The 14,586-nt window shown below is 41.2% G+C and overlaps 1 protein-coding gene across 2 annotated transcripts in view; it reads right to left on the bottom strand.

Annotated features, from left to right (window-relative positions):
• neto1l (neuropilin (NRP) and tolloid (TLL)-like 1, like) overlaps positions 1 to 408 on the bottom strand; it is a 59,835-nt gene extending 59,427 nt beyond the window's left edge. For both annotated transcript variants that reach the window (XM_034560382.1, XM_034560383.1), the window contains exon 1: positions 381 to 408. In XM_034560382.1, coding sequence (XP_034416273.1) covers positions 381 to 408 — 28 coding nt within the window. The remainder of the gene's footprint in view (positions 1 to 380) is intronic.
• Between the last annotated feature and the right edge of the window lie 14,178 nt (positions 409 to 14,586).

Here is a 14,586-nt window from a genome sequence, read left to right as displayed (position 1 = left end):
GAAACTAAAGAATGACCAAAATGTACAACAACAAAAAAATGCTTAAGTCCCAAAAGATAAAAAAGAATAAAAAAACTTACTACGTATTTTTTTTTTAAAAGACCAAGACTTATCATTCCTGAAAAATGCGTCCCCCACAACAACTTACAGAGTGACCTTCAACATTGAGTTTACAGGTTGCTGGTTGCAGTTCGTCTGTATCACCTCATGATATTTAATGTTTTCACGTCACGCTCCTATTTCGAGTTAAATCTGTTGCTCTGATATTCAGCGTGCTTTAACCCCATTAAAGGAGGAGGACACTTCTCTTGCGTTAAGGTGCAACATGCAGTAGGAGCTTTGAGCAAGTGTGCTTCAGCTGATGAACACGGATGTCTTACCGTGATGGAAGCTGTGCCCATGTACCATGTCTGTTCCTTTCACAAACGGCTTCAGACTCAACTAATTCCATTTAGATTTAGGAATACTTGAAGAGAAAAAAAAAGATTGAGATTTGAGAGTTTCTGTAAATTCACTCCGGGAAACCGCTCATATCATGCAATCTTTCGGTAAAACAAAAAAAAAGAAAGAAAAAGAAAATCTACTCCCTAATTGAAATCTTCAGAGGAAAGAACATGCCACTGCAGATGAACTAATCACCAGTTTCATATAAAGCCACAAACAGTTCTAAACACTCGCCCGATTTCCATCCAAGCGTTTCTAATACCCGTTGGTGCTTTTGATGCACTGAAAGGATTAATAGTCCCGTCATCAGCCCTTCTCTAATCGCTCCACCTTTGCAATCTTCTTTGGGAAAATATAAGGGACATGCGTTGTGTCCTCTTTGGTCCCTTTATCAGGAGAGGAGATCCTCCAGGGGCATGTCAAACCACGCGACCCTCATCTCTGCAGCGTTTTCTGTACTCCTTTTGCGGTGCGTAAAATCCCTTGGAAAACACCGGGTAGGCAACAAATAATTAGAATTAAGTGGGTTTTTGTTTGAGTTTCATTTGTCGCTTCTGCTCCAAAAGCTGTCAGTGTTGTTCTGAGTGCATCCCGCAGCCTTGGCTTCTGTCAACTGGAGAGTCTCCGCAGCCAGCAGGAGTTAATGTCCGATCTCCCCCCTCCTTCCGTTCATTCAACACGAGCCGTCCAATGCGCCACAGTCGCCGCGTACTTCTGAGGCACGCATTGGAAACTTCTCCAGGAAACGACTTCATCCGCACGCGCGCACACACACACGCGCGCGCGCACACACACAGGAGAACAACCAAGAGAGTAAAGAACGGAGCGCTTACGTGTGCGTATGAGTGTGTGCTTAAACAATATGAGCACGCGCTGCATAATTAATTTCAGTTCGCGGAGATCTGCCGCGCAATGAGAAATGGAGAGAAACGAAATGGATTAAACACAAAGACAGAGAGCGAGTTACATCTGCGTGATCAAACACTGGAAAAAAGGCTGCAGCGTTATTATATGGAGACATGTGTTGCTAACGTTGTTGGTTTTAACTAGAAGCGTCAAAGCACGTCTTTCATCCTACATTTGCTCATCCACAGCCAGAGTTTTGTTGCTGGTTAAAACCCATATTCATCTCTTTGTTGCATTCGGGACCTTAACATGTAGGCAAAGTGCCATGCACTTCAAGGTTATCATGGTTGACATTTTTCCTTACCTCCTCATGTTTCCAATTTCTACAAGAAATGGAGAGGTAAAGTGAAGAAGGCATTTCTTTTTTCTCAGAACAAAAAGGGACAAAGACCCATTACTTTCCTGAAGTGTGAGCATCAGGATGCATGTATTGTGTAGCCGCTCTCACACCTGATGACAAAGCTGATCAGAGGGTGCCCAGGGACAAGTCAGGGGCTCAGGTTCCCAAAATAGTCTTGGCACCCAGCAGACAATATCCATCTTCAGATACTCCTGCTGCAGAGGCAATCTTGGACTCAGTTCCCCATGTGTGTATGCTGATGGTACTGGTTAGCGTACGATGGACAATTTGGATACGCTATTATTAATGGACCACCCTCCTTCAATGACTTTCTCTCTATTCTGTCTCTCTCCTCCTCTGTGTTTTTTTTCTAAATCCTCTTGCGATTTCTTAGATAAAGACGCACTATTGTCTCTAAAGTCCTCCTCTTAATTACATCCTGTCCCAAAGATTGGCCTGTTATCACTACTCTTAAAGTGCTGGGTTTTACAGGTAATGCAGACTTTAGAGGGGCCACGGTGACTTCCAGAATACGTGTGGGAGTGGGAAATCTCAGAAGTCTTTTCCACTAATAGGCTCCTGCTAATCTGTTATACAGAGTGATTTAATGGACTTGGGATTTAGACCCCCCCAACACAAGAATTGAAGATTAGCTAGTTACTTTCCTTCTACTGTACAATCAACTCCCATATAGAGCTTGAAGCCCACAGTGCAGCACGGCTCTCGCTAGTTTCTCCCAAATTCCACGAACACAACAGAGCTGAAAATAATTTAGAATGTCAATTTCTCTGCAAAGCCTATTATAGATCTCACAGTCTGAGGGGACTTCAATAATATCTGGCCCAAAATACAATGCAGTGCCCAAAGCTTGTTATTGATTAACAGTGGTGCTGTGATGTCCGACAACTTCTTGAGCACAACACCACAGGTTTCTGGTGGGTAAACTCTGAGATAAAACAGCAGAGCTATACGGGAATTATTCAAATGAGGCTTATCGGGCCCACTGTATGCAACAGTAGCCCTGGTGAATTTAACAGCAGCCTCTGGTTTAGCTCTCCGCCATGTATATACTTTCTGTTTGACTGAGTGGCACCAAGGCTGTGGAAGCATCTAAGAAAAATAAATTCAGTTAACAGCAGCCTCAAAGTCTGCCATTTTTATTAAAGGAAGTCTATCATTTGGCTGGAGATATCCATTGTGCTGTTCCAGCCTCACCTACATTTGTATTTGTAATCTCTCTTCATACATCTACAGTTTAGAGCAGTTGAGATGAGACATTCATGCAGGTCGGGAGCCACACCACGAGATGGACAGGTAAACACATCAATACATGACATATGCACTACTCGGTTTGCTGTTTTATTTGTTTAAATCTCATGATTGCTCATTGCCAAGCTCCAATTGAATAAACACAGTTACCACAGCTTGTTTTCCAAAACATCAAGCCTCATAAGCCTCACTTAAACATGCAAAGGAGCCAAGGCTCTTTTATATTATCTTGTTGCATGTACAAAACAAGTACATCGCGGTTGCATCCTGTTCATTTGGCTCAGACCTGATGAGCAAATTGGGCATTCACCTCCTACTTTTTGTCATTCTAATGACACTGCCGGTACTGTTTCTTCTCGTCAGCACCTAAAGCTAAAGCGGATAAACACTTAAACTAATGCCTCTTGCTCGGTGGGACTCAAATGAACCTTATTAGTGATGCATTGAGCAGTTTGTTGGCCTAAAAAAAAAGACAATTTATTTGTCATTCAAGGCGCCTTGTAGTTCATTAAGCAGGACCCAGTTAGAAGAAAAGGTTATAGCGACCACGGTTACATTTTTAGCTGCTTTTGCTACATTAGCTGTCTGGGTCTCTGGTGATAGACTGCCTTTATCCCGGCCCTGCACCTGGAGCCAGTGAGAAAATAATTCCATCAGATGATGGCCCATAAACTACATGTGGCTTCATTTTTGTTAGTCTGCAATGCAGCATGCCATTATAATAAGCCTGTACTCTCTCTCACTCGCTCCCAGAAATGCACTAGACTATCTCCTTTTGTGCAAAATGACATATGGTTAAAAGGGAACTATACTTGGGAAAAAAACAGAAAAAAACAACTTCTCAGAGTAAAAAAATATAATGTATTCGGCGCTTGTGCAACGTTTATGTTGGAAAACTAAATCCCAGTATAGTGGAATAACATTGTAGGATTGTGGCTAATGATTATTTTGCATTATATTTTATGAATTGATCAATACATTTTTCGGTCTTTAAATGTTAAAAAAATGAAGAAACCTACCCATCACAACGTCCCACAGCCCAAGTTAATGTCTTAAAATTGCTTGTTTTGTCCGATCAACAGAAAAAAAAGATGTTCTGTCGATTGACTCGTTTATTTGACTAATAATTTCAGCTCTAAACTGAAGTTGTATTAAGGGGGCATATGCGAATAATAATAATACAACATACAACTTGTAATGTACATTTGAACAAAAAGTGCAAGTGGTGCTTCTTTTTCTCTCTTCTCTTTAAGACACATTGACTTTAACAAGCTCAAACAGTCCATATATGTTATCGAACATATTTACAGATGCAGGCAACATGACCAACATGAGGAGAATTTAAAATACACGACACAACACATACATGTACACTCTCAATAGAATACTTGCTAATGCATACATCTCTGGTTTGAATGCACAGCCACACATGTCAGAAAAGCCATGGACACTTGTAACATCTATACGTTGCCCAGTGTTGCCAATGCTGGTGACTGAAATCCAATCTTGCAAGATAAACTCCAATGCTGGTGATAGCATACTTTTCCTTGAGGAATTCGGAGTGCTCGATACTAATTTCACTTTGAACTGCTCCACATTCATCTCTCTCATAACTCCTGAATGCTGCAACTCATCTGTCAATCACTGTGGCTTCATCCATCCAGCAATTAATCTCAGCCCATGAGGGGCAGCTGCACTGTCTATGAACCTAAACGTCTGCTGAATTGCTACGCACGCTCTGCAGATTTCTGCTCCAGCCATACTATGGCGAGTAGCTATATGAGAGGGCTTTTTAAACCCTGTTCAGCAGATCTTTTGTCCTTGTGTTTCCTTTGAATGTCTTTTACTTTGTCCTCCTGTCTGTATAATCAGGGAAACAGTGACTTGCTGCTTCACAGGTGTCGAACATACCCTCTGCAATCTGTTCCGTGTTTGAAGTCCCACGCCCCTGGGTTAAACTGGCCGTGTGATTCGTCATTGGACCTCATTGGCCACTTGGTAGGGGTGCCATAGACACTGTGGAGTGACACTCTGTGGGCCATAACACCCCTGATGGAAGAGTTAGAGTCACCAATGTCAAAACACAGATTATTTCGGGTAGAGGTTGAGCGAGTGAAGCACTGTTTGTTTGTTTACAGCATCTAAAAAAACAAAGTACCGACAGAAGAGTTATTGTCTTCTCCTCAGAGAGCTTGTTGAACTTTTGAACTAGTATGTTGTACATACATCAGCAAACACATGGCTTTTTGTTTAATGAACCATGTTGATAGTGCCCACATTAAGCTTATTTGTATTTAACTTTGAATTACCAGTGCTGAGGGTGCAGCTGCTGGTTGCTGCTGCTGGAGGGAGGTCTTGTCAGACCAGAGCATAAGATGGCCCCTTTAAGATCCTCAATACAGGAATTAGTCATTCAGAATGTACCAATTGCACGATGGGGGGGATTGGGTTTTTATAATGAAATTGGGTTTACTTCTTTAGAGTATACGTATGTTTTGGGTAAGGTCATCAATTCAATTCCAATCCATTCAATATCAAATACATTGACAATATTGGCAAAGTGTCAAGTAATAATAAGATCATATAGAAAAAATACAGTCTCTCTTCCATCTACCCAGCGTAATGCTATATGGTACACTATTTACATGCATCATTACATTGTGTGTCATTAAAATGCAGATTTTACCTGGGACAGATTAGTTTTGGCCTCAGTCTTTTATTATTTTATTATTTATTTTGAAGAAAGGGTTTTCAACCAGCTAGGAGAGTTTTAGTGATAGCATTAGTTTCGTGATATCGTCATTTCAGCAAAGTGAGCATTCCTGTTCTATTGTTTCAATCAATAATGCACAATTAATGTTGGCCATTCTGTTAATACAAATTATGATTTTGATATGTTCATCCTTTAATTCACACCTTCACCCTATTTTGTAGACGTGAACTATAATGGGTCCCGTCTCCAAGGAACCCCACTGCACGCTGGCCTGGATAGAGACTGTTTCTGCTGAACTACCAGGTGGGCTCAGTGGTGAGAATGACTTTTTATATTGGCCAACATGTTTGAAGACACAGCTCAGCTGCTGAAATCTCCTCACCCTTAAACACCCCTCTCTGTTTCCTCACTGTCAGATACCTCAGTGTTTTTTCATGGTACATTTCATTCAATTGAACGACAGTCAACAATGTGGCTCTTGAACATGTCACAGTGAAGAGAGTAAATTCACTTTGGGGAAGTAAGTCAGCATTATAGGTGATTTGGTTTGTGAAGAATAAAATGCAGTGTGGTTCATTTCTTTGAGCACTATAACATACGAACTACAGTCTGTGCATTTCCAGTTATGTAACACAACTTGACTTTCCAACAAGAGCTTTCTTCATCTTTCCTTACAGGCCCTGCTGGGTTCGAAGCTGTGTGATGTGAAAAAGTCCTAACCTACTCATTGATATCTGAAGTCAAGTCATTGGTGCGTGACAAATTCAGTTTTCTGGGGCACAGGGCAGCAGTTAATGTCTATTATGGAAGGAATGATTTTGTCAAAGTGAAAGAGGAAAGTTTCACTTTGAAGTTTTATTTTGTAGAGAAGCCTCTGCACCAAAACAGCAGAAGGCACTGAGTTAAAAAGTCATCTTATCTAGCTATCACTGTTGTGGATGTTATGTTAATCTTTTTGTGTTTTATGCAATAGAAAAAGCAGCATCCTTTCAAAAATATCCAATACTATGTCTCAACTGAATCAAACATCTTCAGTCATTTTCTCTCACATTCTTGACGGCACTGTAGTTTATCATTAAAGAAAGTTTCCAACTCCCTATTGTCTTACGCCAACCCTGTCTTCTAAAATGTACAAATGTGTTTTGAGGCAAAGCTTGCTTGTATGTATATATTAATGTGGCATTTAACAGAGGTGTTTATGTATTCTTAAATAAATAAATAAAACAGCAAAGAAGCATCAATGTATTTATGTCGAACTAAAACAACATGGTAGCATATGGATTCGTGAGTGAGTCGACCTGCACAAATGTTGCAATATGGACAGTAAATAATTAATCTTAGAGGCTCTTGCCATATTGCCCTAATCACATGTACACTTCATGAAATGCTGGTAAGCATTATCTTCCTTTGATCTCTCATTCTTTAATACATATTCGGTACTGTATCTGTTTGGCCAGTATGAATAGCTGTGATATATATATATATATATATATATATATATATATATATATATATATATATATATGTGTATATATATATATATATGTGTGTGTGTGTGTGTGTGTGTGTGTGTGTGTGTGTGTTAACAAAACCATTATCTTAGTGTATATTGCCATTAATTCTAATGAGAAAGAGGTTGGAGTGGTCAACATTTTAGCCTGCAGCATTTTTATTTAGACTTGAATCATAAAAATGGGATTAAAAAAAAAAAGCAGTAGCAGTACATTATCTGTATAATTTGCATGTGCTAGGCTCTTTGTCAACTTTATTGCATTCTTGCCATTAGGCCTGTTGGTGTTATCTCATCACTGCAGCTCTGACACAATTGCTGGAGCACTAGGCAGCAGAAGAGAGGGTACAAAAGATAGGGTAGAGGAGGAAAATAAAGGAGAGGATGTGGGGGAAGGGTAGAGGAGAGGAGAGGAGAGAAGAGGAAAGCAAAAGAGAGGAGGGAGATGATTAATGATGACTGTAGAGAAGATGGCCAAGGTGGTTAGTGAAATTAACAGAGGCTTAGCCAACAGCAGACCACAGGGAGTAGAAAGTGTTTTGCACAAGCATAATCAGTTCCAGAGTGTGCGCATGTGTGTAGTGAGGAACAAATATATGCATTTTACAATGACAATCTTTCTAACAAGGGGTCCATCATTTCAGGGAGAGGGTGGACAGAGGCAGGTTTCTCAATTCTAGCCAGCAACTCTCAATTAAGACACCTGAAAATAATTGTCCCTTGTCTATTTATTGTATAGCCAACTGGCTAATTATCGTTAACCACATGAATCAGTACTAGCTGACATTTGTCACGACTCTGGAAATGTAGAATTTGACCCAGAATTTGACCCAGTCGCAGACATACATCAGTTCACTGATATAATAAAGGTATATATAGGGTTACTGGCAGGTTCAGGAATCATGAGGTTGGCAATGGTCAAAACCGGTTGGCAATCAGACAAACAAATCTGACAAGCAGGCAAGGAACTCCAAATGTCAGAAGCTCTGGTAGACTTTCATACAGGCAGGCAACACATTTCAGAATGCAGGTTTCCTGTAACAAGGAATGGATAACAGCAGCCAGAATGGACATGCAGGATCACAAGGTTGACGAAGTGGCAAGCAGTGGGTGGAAAAGGGTCGGTTATACTGCAGGGCTGATTAGCAAAGTGAGAACAGGGTGTGAAGGTGGGAGGGGATATGTCAAGTAAGCCAGAACTGGCAAGAAAGGGTAGCCAGTGGATGGCTTGAGGATGGCAGGTCTGGGAGATGGCAGGTACGGGGAGCGAGGGGAGAGTGCATGGCCATTGAGTTGAACCAGTAACCAGAGTGAGTAAATGTATTTGTTCAAATGTAGTTAGCTAATTATATGGGGGTTGACTTATAAGCTTTGGTCTCGTGAAGAAATACAAGATTTAGCTTCTTCCTGTGAAGATTTAAGTCTAATGTAAAAATTGCACTTCCCTTGGTGAGGTGTCATCACACCAAAGCTCCAAATCCTTTGAAATAATCAACAAATTGGAATGGACAAACAATCGATGAGGACAAAAATCCCTTTTAGCCGCCCTCTAGAAAATCAATAATTGTAATTGTGCTGCGTGTCACATAATTCTGATGTTTTAATCAATCCTTTCCTCAACATGAAAGCAGCTGGATCCCTCGGATTGGAGGACAGTGCTGTTTCAGTATAGATGTGATTTCTGCTTGCTAATAAAAGACATTAAGTGGTCAGAGGCTACTCTGATGTTAGAACAAAATGTGTAAAACCCACAGATCAGATGATCTGAGCCATTATGTGTAACAAAAATAATAATTAAATTTTTAATACAAGAAAGAAATTATTACAACTCAATGATGAAGTAACAAAAATGCTTTCCTGACCTCAAATATAAGCTAAAAGTCTATTATATTAAAACAATATGATTGAAAGTGTATTTACATAGAAATGATTTAACATTATAGAGATAACAAAATACTTTTTTAATAAATGATTATCATAGGATTTTTCAAAGATAATTAATTGACCCTAGTGCTGCAAGTAACAGTGTGTCCTACTCACAAGAGCAATATATTGTAATGCATTTACTATTTGATTTCAGAGGTGGCAATGAATTAATATAAAAGGTTCTTTGTTAATTGCTGATTTGGGCTGACTGTTGCTGGTTCTCCTTTCTGAAAGCTGTTTGTCCTTCATATTGACGGCTCAGAGCCCAGAAGACAGCAGCAGCCTTGGTGGCCAGCACAGGCCGTTGGGGACTCTACACTAATAGTGTGATTATTTGGAGGCATGCAGTCAGAATTCTTAATTAAATGTTTCGGCAAAGACAAACAACCTTTTTTACTGCTTAATTCATCGCCTTCAGTGGTGTGGTTTGGGTAACAAGCACATAACAAGACAGAGGGGCCCAGTTAAGGTTGATTTTACAAAAGCTTTTCTAAACATGTTTGATACAATTTGCACTTTTTCTCATGCATGCTGACAGTTACACATAGAAAGTAAACGCTCTCTGAGCAGCTTACTTGAGATGCCCTGTAGAGTCTGGTAAGTTAGCAGAATGCAGTCAAGTTGATTATTTCACAGAAATTGTGAGACAGTTGGTAGAATCTTACTATGGAAAGCAAGTCTAGCACTTTATAGTAGAAATTAATTTAAGATGTTACAGATTACTTTTGAAACACAGCACACTGAGCAAGATTCCTGACATTTTCACTTGTCACACCACATCCTCTTTCCACATAGGTTAAACTACAGACCAAAGGAGAGAAGACCTTATTTCGCTACAGGAGACTGGGTCCATTTCCGGCTTGAATATGTTTATTCAGTTCAGGAGACTCTTTGGCTGTAATCAGCTTGCATAAATCTCTTTGATGATAGCCACTAGAACATCTGCTGGAGCAATACAAAAGAATCCAGGGAGGCAATAAAATGTCTGGCTGAACATATGCAAATGAAAATGTGAGTTGTTTGGAAAAGTTAATTCTCAGAGTAATTGCAACAATGTGTCTATGTTATTTATGAATTCATTTAAGTATCATGTTGAATGCCACAAAGCGGTTTCTGCGGCATGACGATCACTCCAAAGTGTGGGGAGGTTACCTGTTGAGTGCTGAGCCAGTCGTTCACTACAAACACACACAAGTTCACGGTGGGGTTGGAAGGTGCAAAGATTCATCAGACATGCGAGTGCCGATTAGTTTGTGTTACGTGAAAGATATAATCAACTACTCATTACATATTACTCAACAGCAATTTGTGTTACATTACGATACTTTTGTTACCAAACCCAGCTCCATCAAAGGTGTCACATATTCTGTATTCAGCACATGTATAAATAGAAAACAAGACAATTAAGAGAACCCCCAAACTGTAAACGTAACAGTGTTGCTGTGATTAATTGTAATGTTTTTACTGAATTAAAAATTGTAACCTCTTACACTTCTTGAAACTATAGGAGATCTACTGATATTCAAAATATACAACAGCAATGTTACTCCAAAAAAATGACGTGAACATTATTCCAGGCTTGGCTATAAACCCGCACTAACAGATCGTTTTTGGCAACTCTGTGGCAGTTGAAACAAGTTGTGAAAAACAACATTGACATATCAACTTTAAAGTGGACTGGTGCAGTGCCTCGTTCAGAACTGGCAGAATGCTTGACCTGGGGTATTGATGCTTTAAGCTTTCTCGAGAGCCGCTCATACAAACAACTTCAAGCTCAACATTGTGCTTCCTTGAGTCCTGAGTATTACACCTGGCAAGAAAAAGTTACGTCACACACCCAAGTTTAGGCTACTCACGGTCAAAAACACCGGTGAAATACAGTCTGGTTAACATAGATACGCACCCCTGAGCTGTCATTTATTTCACATTAGTGTAACGTAGAGCAGTAACGTTGAGCAATCATTACTAAGTAATGATTGCTCAACACTGATCCAGTCTGCTTGTGTTTTATATGATTTGACCCACAATGAAGGGTATGCTTGTTACTCTGAAATGTACTGCATGATAAGAAAAAGGCATTTCCTTGCATTTTATTCTCATTTTGTTGAAGAAAATAAACCTCACGCGATTACCGTTTAATTTGCCTCGGTGGGTCCTCACAAAACGGCAATTAAAGCAACGTTGTCTCCTCAGTCAACCTCATGAGAAGAACCACATGGGGCGTAGACATTCGGAGCGTATCGCTTTGTTATGAATATTACTTTGCCAATTGGGTCAAATCTAGAGACTGTGCATCTCAGACTTGGAGCTTTACTCACGTCTAATTAAGTCCAAGCAGTTTGACAGTCACATTCCCACATAAGCCATGGTTAAGGGAGCATTGCCTCTACTTGTACAACACGAGGCAACCGCAGATGGGCTCTGTTGTGGGTGAAGAGGAGCTGGAGTAAAACATAAAAAAAAAAAAAAAGATTTGTTATTTTTGGAGAAGGTTGAGAGGGTATGCATTTCGATCAGTTTTACAACTGAGGAAGCAGTTCCCAAATCACCCAGTCCCTCTTGTCATGTGTCAGGCCGAGTTAATTGTGTGAGAGTGGTGTGGATGGGTGTCTGTGACTGGATAATGTATCCATTTTGTGGGTGTGAAAGCCACCCGCTGAGCAGGGCGAAGATACGGCTTCAGAAAGCATACACAATGCTGTAATCTCTCCCTCTGCTAGCCACGGTGCAGCACGGAGCTGTGGAATTTCTGCCGTGTAGCAGCAGAAGCCCTGCTGAGGGCTGAGGAACAATTTGGATGCTTTGCTTCCAATTTCAGTCCAACCTCTCTCGGGAATTACTAATGCATATTCGTACAAGACCATTAAAAGAATAAAAACAAGAAAGCTTATCCGTACTTAACTAATCCAGCACAATTCGTGGGAATGCACAGGCGTCGTGCAAATTGCGGAATATGTCTCTGACGTGTGAATTATTTATTCGCTTTGTATTTCACAAACACAATGCAATCACCTCCCGCGACACAGGGCAGCCTCTGAATGTAAAGTATGTATTTGCTGGAATTTAGTTTCTAAGCTGGGCGTTCATCAAAGAGTATAGCTGCAGTGTTGTGTCAGTTCACCCTGGCTCAAACAGGATATTAAGCTTCCATGTGTTTAATGTCGACACCACAGCAAGCTCCCACAGATCCTTTGGAGTGCGAGAGAGAGAGACGGTCTGTTTATTTCTGTGTGTGTGTGTGCGTGTGTGCGCCAATTGGCATGACAGTATTCTCTGGGCACGTTCATGACCATAAATATGTCTTATCTGTTTGGATAGCTCTTGTGTTATTCTGCCATCTCCACAGGTGCAGACAATTTAGACTGTTTATGCCATTAAATGCTTATCTTTCTCATTATTGGTTATGGGATGCTGTTATATTTGATCCGTTATGGCATATGTGCTGTGGCAACCCACGTACCTCCAGCTCCAATTCCCACTAACATGGTTATTTGCTCGAGGGGTTCCTCAGATTGACTCAAATGTATCCAGCCTGGATGTTGTGGGATTTAGTGACTTGTGCGTGTGAGTGAAAGAGACATAATGTGTGTGTAACATTTTGTGTGTACATGCATTCATAGTTGTGCCCTTTCCTCTGCGTGCCGGTCTCAAGGCCACATCATTAGAGTAAGTAGGCTGTAATTAGAGAGTCTATGCATATTAAACAGCGCCCTGCACCCCCAGACCCGGCAGCCTTGGAAAAAAAAACTAAAAAACACCACCCTGCTGTCACTTGCAGCCAATAAGCCACTGTCAATGTCCAGAAGGTTGCACATATTACCCACAGAGCACTGGGTTTGATTAGCTTCCAAAATCTTTCTTTAGCTTTTCACCTTTTTATTGTTACATCTAATTATACTGTAGAAGGAGTAAAAGGGAAATAAAGTATTATGATAGCTCAGATAGAGGACTTGTGGCAAGATTCAAGAATAAAACGTGAGACTCGGAGACAGTAATCATGTAACAAAGTGTCCTTTAATAAATGGGTTAGGGTAAAGGGGGATGGGTCAGACTCAACAAAAGATTCCTCCTGGTCGGGGTCTTTGGCTTTTGGTTTATACCCGACGGTTCCTCCGTCCTGTGTGGGCAGAGCAGAGGCGAGTGGTGAATGCACTTGATTACCTCCCGTCCGATGCAGCTCATCTCCAGAGGTTCAGGAGATCCATCGTAGTCTCTTGCCCAGTCTGTCTGCCGCTGCTGCTTTCCAGCTCTGTGAACATATGCTAAGTCCAATTAGCTGATGGGCTGCAGGTGTAACCAATGCGATGTGCCGAGTGGCTGCATAAGGTGCATGTGCTCGGTGCATAAGGCCTTCTGAAGGGTTGCAAACGCTTCCATAGTACATGGTGTGGCTGGCTGTTTTGTCATCTTGTGTAAGGGGGCTGCAATATGAGGGATAACACACTGATAATACCGCACCAGTCCCAATCACTAATCGCTCGATCAACTCATCTACTCTCGGCATATCACATTTTGAGATTTCATTCAATTTCCTAGCATCATTGCAGAATCTATCGGTGTCATCCGATTTGGGAGTCAGAACAATTGGGATGGACCGGGCACTATGGGACTCCTCAATAACCCCCATTCCTTACCTCTTCTTTGATGGTCTCCCTTTTTGCCTCTGGGATGCGGTCAGTTCCGCCATGTCTTGTCAACAGTTAACGTTGGTATCGGAACATCGTCAGGGGCATGCCATTTCTTCAAGAGATTGATGTGATACATTTGACAGGATTTCCTTCTCCCAGGTTGTCTCACTTTTATAGTTGACCTCGCTCACCCCTCTCAATCACTTCATAGGGCCCATGCCACTTGGCCAGGAACTTGCATTTGGCCAATGGAACCAGGACCAGGACAAACTCACTGGGATGGAACTCCGGCACTTGAGTATTCCGGTTGTAGATTCGGACTTGAGCGCGTTGTGCTTGCTGCATATGCTCCCGCATGCCCCTGGGTCGCCGTCCATACGACAACTCAAATGGCAGAAACCCTGTGGAAGCTTAGGGAACTTCTCTGATTGAAAACCAAACAAGGGGATTAGTTGGTCCCAGTGTTTCACATACACATCAATAGTCTCTCAGCATTTGTTTTAGGGTCTTATTGAAACGTTCTACAAGGACTGTCTGTGTGTGGTACACTGAGGTTCTTATTTGGCTGGCTTCAACAACTTGCACATCTTATCATCGCTCCCTCTCTCCAGTTTTCTCAAAAACCTCTAGGTAGGCATCAATGTCATCTTCCCCAGTCAATTTGGTGAGCACAAATGTGGCAACCCGGGGGAGGGTGGCTACCACACCAATTGTCAAAATAAATAAAAATGATGTCATGCTTTGAAAATTCTAAGTTGTAGTACCGTCAGGTTTAATATTTCAATGTGTAATACAAAACTTGAATGTGGACCGGCAGCCGTACCGGTCCACATTCTTAAGACCCTCACAG

The sequence above is a fragment of the Cyclopterus lumpus genome, chromosome 20 (assembly GCF_009769545.1).
Source record: "Cyclopterus lumpus isolate fCycLum1 chromosome 20, fCycLum1.pri, whole genome shotgun sequence".
NCBI classification, from domain to species: Eukaryota; Metazoa; Chordata; class Actinopteri; order Perciformes; family Cyclopteridae; genus Cyclopterus; species Cyclopterus lumpus.
The sequence above is the reverse complement of the archived record's forward strand: the minus strand, read 5'-3'. Positions and strand labels throughout refer to the sequence as shown.